This window comes from Myzus persicae, unplaced genomic scaffold, assembly GCF_001856785.1.
Source record: "Myzus persicae strain clone G006 unplaced genomic scaffold, MPER_G0061.0, whole genome shotgun sequence".
NCBI lineage: Eukaryota > Metazoa > Arthropoda > Insecta > Hemiptera > Aphididae > Myzus > Myzus persicae.
Genome location: NW_019104221.1, coordinates 66,947 through 89,008, shown reverse-complemented (window position 1 = coordinate 89,008; position 22,062 = coordinate 66,947). Strand labels below are relative to the sequence as shown.

The 22,062-nt window shown below is 36.7% G+C and overlaps 1 protein-coding gene across 5 annotated transcripts in view; it reads right to left on the bottom strand.

Moving 5' to 3' along the window:
* LOC111040158 (homeobox protein cut) overlaps positions 1-22,062 on the bottom strand; it is a 37,286-nt gene that overhangs the window by 2,430 nt on the left and 12,794 nt on the right. For 3 of the 5 annotated variants that reach the window (XM_022323916.1, XM_022323917.1, XM_022323918.1), the window contains 12 exons: positions 19,320-19,493; positions 5,306-5,487; positions 4,243-4,373; positions 3,976-4,143; positions 3,395-3,845; positions 3,003-3,274; positions 2,401-2,564; positions 2,197-2,336; positions 1,727-2,118; positions 1,034-1,549; positions 411-931; positions 46-348 (listed from right to left, as the gene is read on the bottom strand). In XM_022323916.1, the coding sequence (XP_022179608.1) occupies positions 46-348; positions 411-931; positions 1,034-1,549; positions 1,727-2,118; positions 2,197-2,336; positions 2,401-2,564; positions 3,003-3,274; positions 3,395-3,845; positions 3,976-4,143; positions 4,243-4,373; positions 5,306-5,487; positions 19,320-19,493 (3,414 nt within the window). The remainder of the gene's footprint in view (positions 1-45; positions 349-410; positions 932-1,033; positions 1,550-1,726; positions 2,119-2,196; positions 2,337-2,400; positions 2,565-3,002; positions 3,275-3,394; positions 3,846-3,975; positions 4,144-4,242; positions 4,374-5,305; positions 5,488-19,319; positions 19,494-22,062) is intronic. The other 2 variants (XM_022323919.1, XM_022323920.1) reach the window with 2 other exon arrangements.

Here is a 22,062-nt window from a genome sequence, read left to right as displayed (position 1 = left end):
GATTAGAACCATAAAATGGTTGTTTAGTATTTATATAATTCTTACTCGTTGTTTTTTTGCGGCGGATGGAGGACTACTAGTGCCACTGTGATAAAAATCTGAAGTGTCGTTTGAGGATGTATCACTTCCATTATCTTGTTGGCCAGATCCTCGTCTTCTTTTGTTCATCTCTCTGCGTTCACTTTTAATAGCTTGCAATCTTTCTACATTGTGTTGATCAGATAGCCAAAGTTGCATCCGAATGAATGGTTCACGTCCCTTAATGCTCAGCATATGCCATGGCTTAGGTTTTGATAGCAATTCACTGACTGATCCTTGAGAGAGTCCCAGTACAGCTTCACCGAAAATCTTAAAAAATATATGCAGTTAGTAAAAAGTACTATTTATTAATTAAAAACAAAAATATTTACTTTTTGTCCAATATTATTAGCAAGGAGTGCTTCTTTGATTTTAGTGGTTATAGTCTGTGTGTCGAGATCTTGCGTTAGAGCAGCCATCTCGTAGACTGAAGGTACAACAGCTGGTGGGTGACGTGTTCCAGAATTTTGGAAAGCTGCAGCCACATGTTGTAACATCAGGTTTTGCGGAATTCCATTGTTTGGTATTGGGCTTGCTTTAAGTTTATTTTCAGTGACCATCATCGATGCCAGTTGACTTCCAGTCGACATTAATGATGAAGCAGTAGATGAAGTTGCGTGGTGATGTCCACCTGGAGACTGAAGTTGAATATGATGGTTGCTCGGTGACTGTAGTGAAGACGCCATATCAGAGTCTTCTGACATTGTTGTAGATGTGTTGCACATTGAGGTAAGTATATGATGATGCGGTGTTTGGCGATCCACATCTGCACTAACTTTTAAGAGATCGAGAGGTGATGGGGTCATTTTACCACCAAAAGTGTGAGTTGATTTTACTAAGTTCTGGTTCATAGCTATAAATGAAAAATAAAAATATTAATACATGGGTACTAAAAAATGTATTAAAATATTCAATTAGTGTTTTTTTTGGTAGTTCTAAATGATAATATACTTACGACTTGATCCCCCATATCCTCCAGTTCGCATAAGCTTTTCTGGTGCTATTTTGTATTGAGAAGCAACTAGTTTATGCACAGCTTTATCATCTTCCAAAAACATTTTCATTCTTATGAAGGGTTCTCTTCCTTTTTGAGTCAACATATGCCATGGTTTTGGTCTAGCCAAGAGATCGGACACACTTCCTTGAGAAAGACCCAATACAGATTCTCCAAACAGTCTCTGACTGATTGAAAATTGACTTAGTTGCTCTTTGACTTTCCTCACAATTTCTTCAGTATTCAAATTGTTGAATTGATCAAATTGTTGTTGAGTGATTGGAGGCAATACAGCTTTCAGAGGTCTCTGCGAAGGAGAATGATGATGTGGAGTAGCGGGTTGAGAAATTAAAGCATTTGTAATTGAAGCCATTCTTTGAAGTGGACTGACTGCAGCTGATTGACCAAAGTCTTCGGGAGGTAAAATAGTGTTACCTAATGGTGAGCTAGCCGAGCTTCCTACAGAAGATGTACCACCTAATTTGAACAAAAACAAACATAAATATACATTGTAGTATAGGGTACATAATTTATACATAGGTGGTATTATACTGTATGTATACTGAATGTATAAAAACTATTTATGATATATTATTTTTTTATTACACATGTATTTTTTTGTTATGCCATATTTAAATTTTCCATACAACTCACTTTGTTCAGTTTTAGGTCGTACAAGCGAAAAAGCACTTCCGGCCTGTTTCATTGCTTCTGCTACAGTTTCAGACTCTTTGTCTGAAACCTCAGTACCATTTACTTTAACAGCAAAATCTTTTCGCTGTACAAACGGATAAATATCTTTTCTGTCTTTTGGTAAAGACAAATCTTGAGCAATACCAGTTCCTTGTATGGTATTGTTATTGTTATTATTGTTGTTGTTTGACATCGCTGCGACGGCAGCTTGTTGTTGAAGAGCTAACAATCCTGACAATTGGCTCTGTGGGCAGTTTTGTAATTTTGATAATTCTCGGTGGTAGGCATCCAATGCAGTTCGAATATCATCGTGGTTGCCGGTATGATTTCCGAAGAAATGAGGGAAGAGCCAACTAAAAACATTTTTTCGATATTAATAATCATAAAATTATTAATTTGAAAATCTTAATGATAATAATAACTAAACTCACCCTGCAAACGGCTGTTCGCCACTTCTCATAGAGTCTTCCAATCGCTTACCCATGATTTTTGATAGCTCTTCTTGATACAATCGGGCCACTTGTTCTTGTGGTATATCTTCCTTAGGTCTTTGTCTGGACGGGGAAGTATTCTGTATAAAATAATTAAAATTAATACAAATAAATCAATTATAAAAAAATAAAAATAATATTTACAATTAATTGATTTGGTGAAGTGCTTTCGTCATTGCTTTGAGTGTCATCTTGTTGTTGATTTGGTTTCATCATTTGACTTGCTTCGTTCAATATATGTACAATCCTTTCATCGGTGACATCGTTTTCAGTTCTTCCCATTACCGTAGGTATGCCAGAATCTTTACCTGCAATCAATGAGTACAAGGAGTCCTTCTTTGATAAACCCTAATGACCTATACCCAACAAGTTAGTATAAAGGGATACTATTCTTAAACACTATACCCCCTCTCGACTTTTGTCCTCGGCCAACAAACTAGAATTAGTCAGAATTAGTTATACCGATGGTAAAACTATACGTTTATATATCTTGACAAAGATTTATTCCTTTTTCACATTGATAATTTCCATGGGTTCACGGTGACCCTATTGACCACAATTGTTTAGAGGGGTTCTGGTGGGTTTCGCGGTTTTAATTAGTGCCCCCAGATTACTTCATCTACTACGTAAAACAAGAACTTAATTGATTTCGGACTTTTGACCCCTCGTTTTTGCCTACTTGAATGGTCATGATTAATGGAATTTCTCGGGGTTAAATTAACTATAATCGCTTCCGAACACCATACCTTTTTTCGGTATCAACGACTTGAGTAGCATAACCGCGTTCTCGTCACATGCCCATGCATGCATTTTCCTATAGCTATCGCGTCCCTTTTCGGTCAGCTTGTCCCACGGCTTAGGTTTTGACAACAATTCACTGACGGTCCCTTGGGAAAGTCCGAGAATATACTTGGCAAACAACCTTTGGCCCACGTTATGAATGGATAGTAGTTCGCGTACACGACGAGCTATGTGCAATGTATCTAAGTTTTGAGTAGAATATTTGTCCATATTATATCTAAAAAAAAATTTTTAATAGTTTTAATAATATTCTAATTATGTAAAAATTAGTTGGGTAATAAAATAATTGTGTAAATTACAGAATGAAATAATTTTAATTATATTAAATTGTATATACCTAAGCATTTCTTGAAGTCTAGCTTCCATAGGATCACCTTTCGGTATAAGTGATTCTCCGAAACGCCCAACCATGGTACAATCACCATCTCCAAATCGATAAGGAGACCTGTGATCAAAAGGCGACTTTATCAAGTCGAACCCTAAAGCACCAGCAGGTCCTAAAATGTTATTGTTGAGACCAACATTAAGACCACAGAGACCATTTATGAGACCTGCGGGGATATTGTTGTTGTTGTTGTTCAACTGAGATGGATTATTGTTATTGTTATGAGGAGAACTATTGTTAAGTCGCGGTGAACTGTTTGATTCACTTGTGGGCGATTTGCATGGTGTTCCGGACCTACTAGCAGATCGCGCTGGTTGAACCATGATAGACGGCGAAGTTGGAGCTGGAGATGTGCTCGGAGGTGGTGTTTTGATAGATTCTAGACCTGGTGACTTTTCCTTATCTAAAAATAATTAATAAAAAAATATTTATAGAATTTTTTTAAGAACCGTAAATTTGTTAACAATAAAATAATAACAATTCTCGAGGCCTCCTCCCCCTCATTTCAAGAACACGTCTAGACTTTTCCTTACCGGTAGTTTCATGTCGGTTTGGAGAAGTATAGACTTTCTTTTGTTCATATTTATTGCATTCGAGGGATCTTCGCCAGTTGGCCACGATCTCTTCGCCGAGTATCGGGCCAAACTGTTCGACGTTTTGTAGCCCGGGAGGGGGTGGGGCCACCGGAACTGAAAAATCATCTGTAAGACAGACAGACGGCCGTTTTAGCGATGCTACTTTTTTATGTGTTGCTACTAATGGGTGACTATTATCATATCATATTGCAATGTTTCACTTACTTTGAATTTCAGGCGCGGGACTGCAAGACGACCTCTGTTGTTGAGGTGATGTGCTTTGTGTATTTTCAGATTTGTTGTTGTTTGGCGACTTGTTATTACGGTCGTCTGAACATTCGACGGCCTTCAGTACACTAAAATATACAATATAAAACAAATTAAATAATCGTTTTTTTTATAACCGTTATTCAAGTTTATTGTAAAAAATCACTAAGCAAACGAATATTTCATTAGCGTTATGACTCATTTACTATGTAGGCTCCCCGCTGACATTAGAAATACAGACGATTCTGTATCGATAACCATCTTTCCGTTCCATATAATTAATATCGATGACATTTTTTCCTATCCTCGCATACCAGATTTCGTTTTAATAAACTAGTTTGTATCCACATGATCATAAAATATCGGCATTGATGTCAAAAAATATTTTGGTCAGATATTAATTTATATAAAAAAAAACTACCGAAGCATATTTCTTATTAACAAGTGGTATTTATCAGTTGAAAATATTCGAGTGCATCTATATAATATTATTTAGTGAACTAAAATATCACTAAAAAAAACCACCATTGCCCACGTACAAACATTAATGTGTAGGAAATATTGAGATCGAGGCACAAGGTATTTATCATATTTTTGTTGGCTCGAACAAAAGCTGTTTATTATGTAACATATAAACGTAGGTACCTATATATAATATGAAATATATATTGTATACAATTCATATTATAGTACCTACATTATAATACAATGTCTCGGAAATCGTATTTTTAGTTTGTTGCATTGAATTGGAACTCACTAAAATTGAATTGGCCTGTTGAACATATTAAATTGCTAGATGCAAAAATAAATAAGAAGACTTATGGACGATTATGAAAATAATATTCTTGGATCATAAAAAATAGTGTAATTTGGCCGGTATGCCAAAAATTAAACAATTAGTGTAAATTGAAAAAGTGCCAGGAACAGAAAATTAACGTTTTCAACTTTTAGATTTTTGTCACGAGATTCTTGTGCCTTGTAATATTTTATTCAATCGAATTCCTTAAATTTTGTCACTCACCATAGCTGTCGCTTAACTTCTTCGTAGTCTCTCTGAGCGTCCAATCTGGCTTCTAGTCTCATAATGTGTTGTCTTTTGTCATGTAACTCTTCCTCGAGTCTGGCGATCTCTTTTGCCGTGTGATCTTGTAGTTTACCGATACTAGATTGTAGTCTGCGTACATCCTCCACCAATTGTGAAATCTAAAAAAAAATTATTTAAATAAAGAGGGTGGTAGAAATGAGTATAATAACAAACACAATCGATATCCAAGATGGCGTTTATAAGCATGAGGGGTCCTAAAAAATTATTGTTTATACAATTTGCATCAAAAACCCGTTAAGAGCGTCCCGGTTAATTACTGAAAACCGTTGTCGCCACCGATAGCCTACGGCACATAGACACGAAACAGAACTATTTACCTTGTGTATACATAATAATATATAAAATGTTTATGTATATATGTTTTTAATTATCATAAAACGTGCGCGAGTGTTCGATATCAAACTACAGTAATTACATTATTATTATTACAACAATTCCTTATTCTCTTTTTATTTTAATATTAACGGCCCGTAACGAGATACACTAAAGGGAGCCGAGTGCGCACTGTTTTCTGAAAGGTCCCCCCTCCAGTCTGTCCCATAGTGTTAGTCATGAAGGAAAAGTTCCACGTGCAGACAGACAGACGTTTCCGATTTTCTCTTCAACAATTATAGTCATTATTATGCGCGTCTGTATCCATCAGGATTGATTACACTTTTTTTCCTCGCCCTTTTATTTTACCACGTATACCGAGCTTAAATAATATACGCGATGGGTGTAAAAACAACGTGCATACGCTTTTTCCATTAAACGTATTGAAAATCCATTTCACGAACGTCCAAACCCGAGCAGCCACTATACACAGTACTCGCTGCAGGTATAACCTACATAATAATAATGTATGCCGTCCTTCTTGAACAGCATTTATTTGAGCGGAATAAAAAAGAAAAAAATGTTTATATCTAAGTGTACAATAAATATACACATTAAAAAATTATGAAATACTTCTCGTCGAATAAATTACACGTACGAAAATATTCTCCGACGCTTGTTTGCGGTCGGTATCAACGCCAATAAAGATTGGAATACAAATGTTTGTAATTAGATAGACACACACAAACAAACACTGGTGGGACGTCGTAGCAGTATTCATCGTTGCAGGTTTTATGACGTTAACGAATAAAAAAAAAAACAGATAAAAGTGTTTGTCCGATTATATATCACCACTGAAGGTAATACATATATACGTATGTGTGTGTGTGTGTGTGTGTGCTATATATATATATATATTATGTATACATAGAATACATCGTAGACAATTAAACGTTAGCAAACAACGAAACTTTATAGAGAAGAATCAAACATGGCCGCCGAAAGGATGCATCAAATGAGGCTCATTAGCCGGTATTTCGATGTATAATGTTATTATATTGAGTAATGACCGAAAGGAAAAAATAAAACGAGAGAATCGTCTGCATCGATATATATATACAACAACTGCACACACCGAAGTAGCAACCTAAAATTATTACACAGCTCACATGAATAAACATCACGCGAACGAATAGTTATGGTTGAAGGGTGAGGGGGGTCCACGACGATGGTCTGAATGTGTATATATGCTACAGTGGCGGCGGCAAAAGTAGACGGTAGAAGTAGTGCTAGAAGTAGTGCCATAGTGGTAGTAGTAGTAGTAGAAGAAGTAGTTTATGTTTTAACTATATAGTGTAGAAGTAAAGTAGTAGGTAGTAACTAGTAATATTGTGTACTGTGTAGTCAGTAATAGTAGTGGTAGAATATTATAAACGCAAAGGAAAATCGTATTAAAGCGAAACAGAAGTCGTTGTTCGGGTCAGCCCGTAATTTGTTCCAATTGACTAACCGCAATAAATCTTGGGATGTCAAAAAATCATCGGTTTCCTGTTTCCTGTGCTTTTATAACTATTTGTCTGTTAATATAATAACGTCGATATAATCCGAAAATTGTCTAAACTACAAGGTCACCTTGGCGGGTCCGGAGATATAAAATCTAACGTAACGATATTACAACAACGACGAATACACACGATACAAACAAATATTATTTATTTCGTCGGCCGTCCGTGTGATCCGATTGTGTTAGATTGTAAATCGTACGACATTATATTATTAATAATGTAAAATACGCGACAGCAAAAATCACGTCGTTTCAGCGTCTCTCCGGTGTGCGCTCTCGCGACGGCTGTGGGGTGTGCGTGCCCACATGCACACGCATAAATCTCCTCCGTGTGTTTGACCACCCTCAAAAGAAAATGATTATTTTGCATATCGATTCGTACGTAGTAGTGTAGTACGTATTATACACTATACGCGTATAATGTGCGCGAGTACAATTAATTTCGTCCGCACCCCAAACGCCGACACAAAACACCCCCGAACCGTTTCGCAAGGGTCGCGTGGGACATTCGTCGCAAGACTCTAATTACTTCGGGGAAAAAAAAATAATAGAATATTATATCCGAAGCCGAGCGCGGACCCGACTCCCGCGCCCGAATCCGACACGTTCGTTCGCTAGGAGGAACCGGTTATCGGAATCGACAATCGCCATCGTATAATAGTAATAATAATATATTGTAATAATATACCGGTTATCGATCCCATGTGCAACGCAATAACGGTCGTCGTCGTGGTCGTCGTAGATCTATGGGATTATATTATTTTTTTTTTTTCAATATATATAATAATGACGATAACCGTACAATAATAATATGTAACAACGATACACAATGATGTTAATAATAACAATAATAATAATAATAAAACAATATTACTATATTATATATTATTGTAATTGTTGTTGTTACGTTGCGCGCATTTTCGTGATATTTCAGATTTTCTATACACACAAACGTCGTCGTTATTTTCCATCCATTGTTTTTTCCTCATTAAAATCTATTACGTTTTTAACGCGAACCAACACATACTATTGTTATGCGCCTGTGTGTACACTGCAGGCTCGTTTGTTCGAGATCAACCGACCGTGTCCCGTTCGGATACGTACGCACATCGTCCTCCGCGAGCGCGCGCGAGAACAACGTCTGTCAAGGAAAAAGACGCTTGTAATTATTAATTCGGCATGTGTGAGAGTGTTGTGTGTGTGTGTGTGTGTGTGTGTGTGTGCGCGCGCGTGGGTCTGGCGCACTGTTTTTCGTCGATTTCGGTGAACAGAATATCGTGTTTGGCAAGTTAGATGTAATACACTGACGTATGCGATATAATATGGCCACCGAATGTATGGTAATAATATATTACAGAATATTATTATATAGGTACCTATGATATTGCAAGAGCGCCCATATGGCGAAAAAAAAACCCGAATTCGTGAGACCGCCGCCCGACGACTACGACGACGACGAAGACGGGTTCCGCGCGCGGTGTTCATTAGCACCGGATGAGATCCTTTTTCTCAGGGTCTCTGGAACACTCACCCCCGCAACCGCGCATTCACCCTGCGATGGCGACATATCCTTTTCAACCGCTGCACGTGGTGGCGGCGGTGGTGGCGGTGGTGGTGGTGGCGGTAGTTTGTACTGTGTATAATAATAATTACGCATGCAAGGGACCGTTCTCGACGATAATAATAATAATAATAATAATAATAATAATAATAATATAATACGAGTACGTATGTGTATGTATATGCATAATGCATGCATATGATGTACGTCGCTGGGAAAAATCGATCGACGAGTGGGTGTGAAAATCCGTTCGCATAATGTGTAACGAACGTTCTTGAGAACCTCTGGCACTCTATGATGTTATAGCCGCTCGGCCAAATGACCACGATCGTTTAACGGACCTAAATGTACAGGGTCTCCCAAATTTTGTGCCGCAAAAACTGTGTGGATCGCGCATGAACCAATGTGTACCATTTTTGTCACACGAAATTTGTAAGACCCTGTGCATACATAATACTATATTCTTACACCCTTTTTGTCTATTGTCCAACAATATGTGCCACGCGAGCGTTTGATATGGTTTTTAATTTTCGGCTCGATTTTGGGATTTTGCCATTAGGATACTCGCCGCAGTTTTAGCTTTGAATTACCTATTTATTTTTTTTTTTTTTTGTTGTCCCCCCGGTCCCTTTCAATTCGTTTTTTTTTTTTACTTTGTTGTTATTTTTACGTACCTACTCGAGAAACAAAAGAAACATTTATTTATAAATATTATTAATACGACATCGGGCGATTTTAAATGCCGTCGTTTGAACTTTGAAGTCGGTGCCGAGTGCTAATTTTTAATTTTCACTAGAACATCAAAGACCACCAGGTTTCTATGCGTGCAAGGAACCGAAAGTGACGGATGTTATGTAATATCGTCGCATAAAACGGTCATTGTTCATAAATATGTACCCACGGCGAAAAAAAAATATTCTGAGAGCATACGTGAGCATAATATTTGCATGCATGATAATATATATATACCGGTATCGATGAATTATAATATTATGTTTGGTCAATTTGTCCTATTATTCCTATATTAAATAAACTCATAATAACGAGCATAATAAATTTATATCATAATATATAGCGACGGGTAAAATATAAGTGTACACCTTTTAATAATTATTGTCACGCGATTCTGAGTAAGAAATATAGTTTTAAATAATACCACCGCCGGACGCCATACCGGTACCATAAAAATATTTAAATAAATTCGTATATAGAATCACAATACTTTTATCTATGCGTTTTCGTGCATAATACGATTTCGGAAAAAAAGAAACAGGAAAATAATGCGTCAACATTGCTGATTGATTGTATAATAATATAACGACAACGGCAACAACGACTCACTACGATTTATATGTATACAGTACGAAAGACGGCGGCGGGGAGGGATGACAGTCGAAGAGAGCTGGTCCGTGTATATTATTGTGTACATGTTATAATTATAATATATGCATGCATGTATATAATGATGGCACACCGCGGGAGAAATAACGAGCGGACGGCTGGGAAGAAAACAAAAGGAGACCGTGGTGGAACACGGATTATTGATTATATCGACAAGTGCCGATGAAGGGATTCGGAAATCGACTGACGAACGCGTGCACGTATACATATCGTATGTATGTACCTATGTATATGTGTATATATATATACATGTATACATATATATACTTATGTATACGGCTGACAAGGGCGTCGGTGGCGGTGGCGGCGGTGTCGGAGGCATTAAGATAACGGTCGCCGGAGCCTGCAGGGCGAGTGATTAAGCCTCTCTCCCCCGCGGCCTCTCACCCAATCACCCTCCCACCTCTTACGCGGCCGTCGCCCACCACGCACACCCCTACTTCAGGGACAGGCATGTATAGCGGCGAGGGAGACGGCGGAGGGCGAAGGAGCGGTAGCGCCCTGACAATTAGACAGATACGGCAAGTTTAAACCCTTTTCTCCCCGTACACATATATTCATCCCTCACGCTCGCTCACACACACACACACACACACACCCTCACCGATCATCACACTCTTGCCGCCCGTCGAATATTTCTTCTACCCATCATCCCTATTCACGGTCGTATATAAATATATATGTACATAACAGGGCCGATCAATTCGCTCTCATTCAAAATACGCCAAGTAGTTTTAGATATATATCCCTCGCCTTTTCCATCGACAACCCCCCCCCCCCACTACTACCGTCTTTTGCCGTACCTTTCTTCTCTGCTCACCGCCACTTTCATACCTCCTGCACGCCTCCGCCTCGCAACTCGCAACCACTGTCAATCCTTTGCGTGTGTGTGTACGTATACTAAGCATGTACGTGTGTGAGCAACAAAAGCACATTCGTGACGAAACGCGGGCAGGGAAATTCGATTTTATTGTGTATTACGTCTTCCGGTTGCGAAACGGGGGTGTACAGACGACGACGGTGGTGACGGTGGTAGTGGAGGTGGTGATGGCGGTGAAGAGAGGGTGCCAGTTTAGAATATTTGTCAATAGCATAGTAAAATTATTATATAATATTTACGTATACATTTATAGATAGGTACCAATGTACATTATATATACACTGCAGTACGAATTGTACATATACGTACGTCGTAACAGTAATGGGTCTGTTTTTTTGTTTTTTATCAACCAAACACTATGCCGATGGTTTGTCAAGAATACAAATATTATTATAATACACGCCATTCGATATTATAATAATATGCGGCGGTGGCGGTAGTTTGTGACCTTTGGAAACGATTTAATTGTTTTATTTTAGACGCGTATCACAATGGAAACCTTGACGGCAATGACAGGACCCATTGCGAAATAATTATATTATAACCAATAATAGTAATACTATAATATATATAAAACTGGTTGTAAAGAAAAAAACACGTCCGTCAATAATTTGTTATAAGTTTGCCCGTACATAATAAACAATTTATTGTTGTTATTAAGTTCATACAGTCCCGAAATAAATATAAAACAATGTTTAAATCACGAGGCGAAAAGTTGTTTTTGTATTGCAGCTACAACGAATATTATAATGTACGCAGATGAAAATATTCGTCTAAAATGTTTCGATCAAAATTGTTGGAAAAACTTTGAAACAACTCCATCTCCCGAGTAATTCCGCACTTAATAATCTCTCAAATTCTCATAATTATATTATAAAAAATATTATATATTATATTGGGCACGAGTATAAACGATTTTCATTAGGCCGTGATTAATTATTTTCAAGACAACGCTTTCGAATCATCGTGATTTATAGGCATACATACACTGATCAATTCGCAACTTATATAAGTAATTCAAGTATATATAGACGCTTACATATTATAGTTATATACTCACATCCCAATCGACCGTAAACGCTTTGAAAGTTTTACCGACAGTGCGTAAAAACAAACTCACAATATGAATGATATTTTTGTAGAACACTTGTAATATTACGTACAGTTTTGTCGTTGCGTTGGTACAAACGTCATACTGCTGAAAGACGATCGGATTTCGTCAGTTTGTAAAGCACTGTACATTGTTTTTCCACACACACACACACACACACATAAACACACATCCTAACCGAGGGTCGTTATAATATCCGACGTATGTGCGTGTGCAAAACGAGGGGGTGGATTTCGGTAAAAAGACATTTTTCAAATTTACTGCGGCGAGCGCATACATACGTACACACGCGAGTGCACGACGACGTTCGGCGGAGGAGCGAATTTCGAACTCTGTGTTATAGATGACCGTCAAAACCTTAAGTGAATAATATATTATATTATATGCGCATTCATATATATATATATATATAGATAGATAGATAGCGTACCCACGACGAAATAATCGCACACATGTATATAACGCACAGCGTATAGGTAAAACGACGATAACCAGTTTAACCAGTTTCCCTCCCATGTAATAGTTCGATTTTTTTTCCGACCTTTATATATTATTATTATATTTTAATTTTTTATTGTACGTCCATCAAACACGGCGACGTATTATATTATACCTATACATAATATAATGTATCATCTGCGCGTCTATAGTGTACACACACACACACACACACACACACACACACACACCCGTATATATATATATATATATAAATATTATATTTTAATTTTTTATTGTACGTCCATCAAACACGGCGACGTATTATATTATACCTATACATAATATAATGTATCATCTGCGCGTCTATAGTGTACACACACACACACACACACACCCGTATATATATATATATATATATAAATATATAGACACATACAGCCAATGCATTGATTGCCTGTGTACACGCTGACCGAGTGTGACGAGTGAGCGTGAGTGTGCGTGAACGCTCGTTTTCTGGGCGCATCCGGTTTTTTCTCACATGCGCCATGTTTCGTAATGTTCACGACGCGGTGGTGATTAATATTTATCCGATGCCTATTATATATATCATATGATATTATTATATTGTATTATTATGTAATACGCAAGTATATAGACGTGTTGGGTGCTTACCGCGTGTAAATATATATAAATATATATATGTATATTGTATATAGGTACGCGATATCGCCGCGGAGCGTACGACAATAATATAATCGTACGTGCGCGTATATAGTGTTATATAAATAATAATTAATTATAATACCTATTTAATGTATGATAGGAGGTACTGCTACCGAATGTCTATGTGGAGCGAAATATCTCGAGAAGAGTATAAATCTCTAGCGAGAACTGCAGATTAGGAGAGCGGCGGCCCGAAGATAATAATATAATATACAGCCATGTTATATAGGTACCTATATATATATTTTATTATATCACTCGTTTATCGCTTACAAGCCGTGCAATAGATAGGTACCCGCAGTATAATATTGATATAGCGCCATAAAACAAAATACGAATACATCGCGTACGAGTTGTATAAATAAAACGATTTGATTAGCCGAGTATATACCATAATAAGAAGATGTATTATATTATTGTCATAGTTGTCGCTCTACTAAACAGTCGTTTCGATGTACAACCCGACCTACCGCGGTATAAATTCAATGATCCCCGAGTGTAGATACCCAGGTATCGGTCGTACTTCTTTTTGCACACATCAATGGGCTTAGAAAAAAAAAAACGTAGGTACTCAATGGCAAAGTATGTGCTATTATATATATATAGAACGCGCATATATTATTATGTTTAAATAGGGCCGTTTACGTAGGGATAATATTTTATGGTAAATCCGTCGCGTACTTTATAATATTATGTTTTTATCTCATTGCGTTCGTGCATAGTAGTTGTTATGCAAACAAACTAATACACGGACGTTTACGTGTATATGATAATAATAATAATATATATATATATATATATATTGGAACTGCACAACGTGCGGTGCACATTCAGCAAAACATTATCGATGGGATCACGCGGTCGGCACTTGACGCACAATACACCCAATTATTGCAGTAAACACGGTTGTTTTTTTAATGTTGTACATATTATTATATTGTATTATATCGTTTTACGCATATTATAACATACACAACGAGAGAAAAGAATTCTTCGCCCGAAACTCACGCTCGCCGAAAGTTTTCGAGGCCAACAATCGCGAGGTACGAACTTCTTTACACATAGGTATTATAGTCGTTGAAATGCATATTATAACTTCTGACACGGGAAGCGTCTGCACGTTTCTTTATTTATACGCTAACACGAAACTTTTTCTTTTAGTTTGATATAATATAATTGTTGTTGTTATTGTTATTTTTTTTAACATTGATATTTATTATTTTTACAACCGGAAACAACGCGTAATTTTTTTAATTGAGCGACGGGTATTATTTTCGTGAAACGATGGTATACTGCACAGTAACATCGTTATTCCGTAATCGGAGTATAATGTTATTACACGAATTAGTGTTACATTTCACTCGGAGGCTTAACGTCATTGACAAATCGTCGGTCGCCGTCTTCGGACTAAATGTGCGACGCTATAAAAATTATGGGTCTACGAGACTGTAATATATTATACACGGGTGGACAGCGAGTTGGAATTATTGGCAAATATCGGTTTCTGCGAGTATTATACATTATGCAACGGCAAAGGTGATACGACAGAGGAGAGAGGTACACATATTCATATGTACATATATACATGACCGAGTTTACAATCGTTACGAGGGTGAGGTTTTGACGGACTTCGTAAAGGATCTCGGGGGGTCGAGCGGATGTACGTTGCTGGCGGATGAGGCGAAAAGAGTGAGTATGAGAGGGGGCGCGAGTAGTGTGTGTGTGTGTGTGTGCGGGCGGAGATGACGACGACGGACGGTAGAGGCTCTAGGATGTGAGGGTGTAGGGGTGGATATGAAATATGAAATTTCGTAATTAGAAGCCCCGTCTATATATCGTATATATACGGCGCGCGCGAGACACCGACACAGAGCTGGAGAGGGTGGGAAATGGTCGCGGGGTATGATCGGGCGAGGGTGGGAGAGCTGATCAATAATTCAATCCCGTTTTAAAGTGCGGGCCACGTGTGTGTGTGTGTGGGAATGAGATGCCGAACCCCGGAGATATATCTTCAAATCAAGATGGCCGCGTCAATCGTCTATTGTTTTAATAGTTGCCCGTAGGTGGGAGTTACCCCTTTCGCATGCTAGTGTGGGGACGAGGAACGTGGTCGGCGGGTAGGTGGTGTGTGTGAGTGTGTGTGTGCGCGAGCACTGGGTACAGCGGACGAGAGAATGATGCGAAGTTCCGAACTCATATAATATATATATGTACAGATATAATACGCCGTTATACCACGTTATGTGCCCATCTATCAACCCTCATTTTCTACCCTTCGGCGACCACTCGTCATATGTGCGTTTATATATGTTTGCGAGCGCGAGTGTGTGTGTACGCATTGTAGAGCGAACGTCGGCGAAGAAAATCATCGGTGGAGAGAGAGACAGAGAGACCAAAAGTATAGATGTCGGACGGGTCTGTCTATATGCGCGGAGGAGGTGAGTGCGGGGATCGTGTGTAGTCGTTTTGTTGTGTGTGTACTCTGCTATTAAATTAATAAATTATACGAGTATATATGATGTGTGCGTGTGTGTGTATACCTGTACATTTGTGTGCAAACTATTTGGCCGGCGACGACGGTATTTAATACAATATAGGAACACCGGAAAAAATGAACTATTATACAATGTGTAATAATGTACGGTTTTTCTTGAGAGTTTTACACTTATTCCTTTATAATGTTAATATAATTATATTATTATGCGATTATAACGTCAACATTGATTCCAACTGAATGAATCGGGTTCGTATGTAACGCGCGTTTATAATAAAATATTAATAAATACCTATATTTTTATTTTTTTTATATTCATATTACTATAGGTACTTCGAAAGAATAGTAATTATAAAAAAATAATACTCATGATGTATAAAAGGGATGGCGGCGCTGTTCAAACGCTTATAAATTTAATTTCAACTGGTGTTAAATCACCATCTTGTAATTAATTTAACATCAGTTGATGGCCTTAACTTTGGTAGTTAAATTAAACCTGATTAACGAAAGCTAATCGTGTTGTGTCAAACAGTTGTAAGTCCTTTTAAAGTTTCAAAATTATACTCTTTTATACTATCATAATATACGTATAATATATTATATATCTTGCGTTTCTCGACTTAACTGACATTTGTTTTCTAATAAATATAAAACCCTGCGTTAGTAGATCGAAATGGACGATTATAACTAGTGACGCGAGTATCACATAATTTGTTTCGTTTTTTGTTTATAATTCGTTTGCATTTATATTTCGACTCTTAGGAACAATAATTTGTAATTTTTTTTATAGTACCTATAAACTGGTTTATTATATATACAGTGCGTATTGTGTACCTTTAATAGTTAGAAACATCGTCGGTCGACTGAATAGATTTAAATAGAATAATGTACACGGGAAAACAACCAAGTGAAGGAGTGGGCGCGGGCGGCTTTAGCGCGGCGCAGCATGGACGGTGACAATAACGCGAGACGTTAGCAACACCCGCACCTGTCGTCGACGGGGCGGTGGTGGGGAAGTCGTTTAACTAATTTGGCCGCGCACGAAAAACCCTTTGAGCGTTTAAACACTTAAAAAACAAACGCACAACATTTAAACATCGGCTGAAAGGACTACGCTCGGCGCCCCGTTTCCACTCTTCGATCCGCAAACAATTGCATATAATAATATAGAATAATGTGCTGTACAACGCAGGATTTTAATCGATATATTATACATATAGTTTATACCTTTTAAGTGTCTGCAAAATATCGTATAGCTTAATTATATGTTGCCAATCGATAAACAATGTTACAAAAATAATAGTGCGGCCTTCGAGTGGGACCGCGTGCACTTGGACGTATCTAGATAATAATGTTATACCAACCGGGAAAATTGAGAACTATTATCGCTACATAGTCCTCGTGTACCATGGTATGCAATATTATTGGATACTCCGGGACACCCTTCAGTGTCTCTACATCACATACTGTACATATATATATATTATTGTTATTATATTATATCCAAGAATGATGTGCTATCTGTTGTTAGGTTGTTTTATGTATATATGTGATATAAGTATAACACATAAGTATATGGCTATGATTCGCCAAGTGTATTATTATACGGATATCATTAATATATCACATGATAATAATATGTATATTATATTATATTCAACCGATGAAAAGACCGAAGAATGCGCTCACGTAATAAAACGATCGGTTGGTCGGTACCTATATATAATATATATATATATAATATAGGTATATATAATATATATATATATAATATAGGTATATATGTAAAATATACCTACGTGTTTACTATATATATATATATATATATGCACACTATTAAAACACTAAATTGAGCGCGTTGTGTCTGCGGCCATTAATAGCACACAAGAGCCTCCAGCGTGGGCGGAAGTATACTCTGCCCCGCTCTCGCTCCGTCTACGAATTCGGTCCTTCGCATTTCCGTGACCTCATCACCGCCACCACGCGTTTATTATACATAACATTATACGTGTATATATATATATATATATATAAACACTAAACCGTATTATATTCTATGTATATATGTATGTATATAGTCGTTTTGCTATACTTATTTCTTTTATATACATATACTTATAATTTATATATATATATACACGATCGTATATTATAATATAGTCGGCAGTGTGTGCATGTCGTGCCGGTCGAGCGGGTTCGATTTTTAAGGGCCTCGCCCGATCATATCAGACCCTGGCGGCGGCGGCAACGACGACGATATAATATATATACGTAGGTATACCTAGGTATACACACACAATAATAATATATAACACAATATTATATATACACGTTGAAAATGCAGATGTAATAAAATCAATCCCAAAGTTCTCCGTATATTATATACACACAAGACTTATTATGCGTCCGACGTAATAGCGTGATTGGACGCGAAACGGAAGGAAATTGCGTGATAGAAGTGGAAAATTTATACCATTACCTTTTTCCCCGTTCGTATATACACACACACACACACACACACACACATACATAACCGCCTATACAACCTTACTACCGTGTACTATACTATAATATATACCCCCCCTGCAAGACCGCCGAGCACCTTGTTTCCGATTCGAAGGCGCCATTGGTCTATATATTTATTATATATAAGACACACGTATAGAGAGAGGTATACGCACAAACACGGACAAACACACACACACTCGATAGGGTTTGAAATTCCGTCGCCGTGCAAGCGCGTATAGACAGACGCGCGATTGTATTTTGTCCCGTGGAAATTTTATATATTACGCATTTATAATGTAAAATATGGAGATTTAAACTCGGGCATATAAATAATATATAATAAAAATAATAATAATATAACTACAACAACAACGGAACGGCTGCTGAGGAATTTCCGGGAGTTGCCTTTATTCGTAAAAAAATAATAGTATAATAAAGAGAATTATAAATATATATAATAATAAAAAAATGGAGGTGTTTGAAAGGTGATAAAATACGAGATTATAATATGTAAGACACATCATCCGGTACGGCGGTGGCAGGCAAATATTTGAATAAGAAGTGTTTGAATATTATTAAAAAAATAAAAAAAAAACTGCACTAAGAGAGCAAATGCCGGAAGTCGTCTATTGTAAACGTTATTATCATATATATATATTTTTTTTTATTGAGCGCAATAAACGCTCGTACGTAATTCAGAGTAATAAACCGCTACCGTATGTACCCATATATACTATTTACATTCATATATTATTTATTGTTATGACACTGTGGGTAAGAATATAAAATACACATAGGTAGGCTATATATTATAACAGTATTATCGTATATATTCTAGGTATGCATGTTTATATGATAATATATATGGGATAACTATATAGATCGATCCCACCCCCAATATAATATTGTATATTTATTCACTCGAATATTCTTACCTCTTTTTCTTTGGCCGAAAGTTCAAGTTCGGCGGGTGTTTTATTTTGATCCTCGGTGGATTCGACATGATTGCTCAGAGGCGTGGCCATGGTCATGACGTTCGTGTCTTGTGCTTTGTTGTTGGTCAACTTTTCCTTCAGGGCAGTCACTTCTTTTTCCGCCAAAGTAGCTCTCTGCAAAAGATAATAGTAAAAAAAATGTTAACAAAAACAGTATATATATGTAAATAGACACACACATAATATTTTTCATAGATATATATGTGCATTAAAATCATTATCCGAATTCCACTCTTCAGCTAACAGCACACCACAACACAAGTCTGAAGAAAATCACCGGTATCCGGTCCTTATATATAATATATTATACGTATGGATGGTATATACTCATACATGTCGACCGTATAATATTATAATAACGGCACTCGTAATAATAATAATAATAATAATAACGCAGTAATATAATCTTTCAGCCTCATATATATATATACCTAATATAATACAACACACTGCGCGGTTCTAAGTATTGAACGTGATTGAAAATAATGGTCCGCGGGTCAATTTGCTAGACGACTTCCTCGTCGTTTATTATATTTTATTATATCCACTTATGCCACGGAATCGATCGAATCCGGTCGTGTACATATTGTATGTACCTACATACCGTATGATTAAAATAAAACAATTTTAATAAGACGATATTTATGCCGTTTCCGGCCATTATTACACATAATAATACATGCATATATAAATTATAATACACCTATATATTATATTGACCAAAGTTATGTTCTATGTACAACAGTATTGTTTAAGCGCCGCATGCAATATATAGTTTATTATATATTATATTATACTAGCTCTGGCGTCTTCTGTTTTTGTCCGAAAACTTACGGACAGGGCATAAACATATTATGAACTATGAAGAACGATTTGTCGCTATTGAAATCTCTTTAGCGTAAATCGTATGCTATACTATAATATACAGCAGTTACATATTATATATAATGAAGTTGATATTTCGTGATATTTTTATAATAATAACCGACTTTTGTCATTTTTTCATTAGCATAGGTAAATCGTAAATATCCACAGCTAGGTACATTTTAAAATAAAATAATTAATTTTTATTATACATCGAGTATCAATAACTGGCAATGTACCCATACTTGTAGCAGTTGACCATATCGATGGTTACACGGTAAAAGAGGCTAAGCGACGTTTTTCAAGGTTTTCAGAAGAGCCAAAAACATTTTAATAAGTATTTTTACCTTATTATAAGTATTATTACTATTATAGAACGTTAAATGTACAACCAACCCACTGATTTTTAAAAAAGTGTTTTATCTCATAATATAACATGATATAATATATGAGTATAGTAAGTTAAATATGACACAAACTTTAATAATAATAATATTATTTACACATTATATATACGATAAATCGTAACTCTACAACGCGGGTACGGCCATGTAGAGGCGTGATGAGTGACATTTTTACTATATTATAGAAAAAAACAAAATATTTATTTTGTATGCATTTTATTAGTTTTATCATATTAGATATACAAACCAAACTTACTATATAACTACATAATGCAGTATATTTGAATTAGTCTATAATTATATAATAGGTACGTAAAAATAATAAAACATGACAGACGTCTCAACACCCCCATTTTTTTTTAAATAAAGCTCCGGGCAAGTGCCCATGTTTAGATCAAGTATACTAGTGTTTACCACGCCACTGCAGACGGACGGTTTGCGCGTATACTTATTATAGGAGTCGGTGGCGTTATATCTAGCTGGTGTACATTTTATTATAAAAAATAAAATACAATTTACCTGCTGCAGCACAGCGTTTACTGCAGTGTTATATACGATACATACACAATATATACATTATAACAATAAAATATATCACGTGCTGCTACGGGTACCTGTACCTAATATATATATATATATATATTACATTGTATGTACAGTGGATATAATGTTTGGAAAATGGCTACGAAAATATCGACTCCACCTATACCCCCCGCCAACGGGGTAATAATATATCAATCGAGCGAGTACATATCTATAATATATATATATATATCACATCATCGCATGCACACCGCGGTGCGCTGAGGGACGTCCGAACAACGAGCATACACAATGGTATATGGAGTTATGTATATATATATATACTTCCATACATAATATAATACAGAAACGGACAACGGAGCGACGAAAAGAAAAATATCGAACAATATATAAATATAAAAATAACAATAAATCGACCTTCTGTGTATATACACGATATTATATATATATACGTATGTATATAAAGAGTCCGGTGGGAGGTGTCTTAAAGTAGGTGGAACTATTGGACCGTATCACGCGCCATTGGACCGGCCCCGTCGATAGATCGGCGGTGTGCGTGTGTGTGCGAGACGTCGGCGGCGGCGTTTTATTTCTTTTACTTTTTTTTTTTCATTCTCTTCTCGTTCTTTTCTGCTCGCCACTACAACACTGCAACGCCACCGCCGCCGCCGCCGCCGCCGCCGCTGTTTGTTTGCTCGTAGAGTCGCGTCCCGCGTGTATAAACACGATAATACAATAATAATATATATTATTATTATTATTATTATTATTATTACCAGTATTATTATTATTATTATTACAATACGACGACGACTGCTGCTGACTGCTGTTGCCGCACGCACGCACGTTTCGCGCATAAAAACCCGTATGTG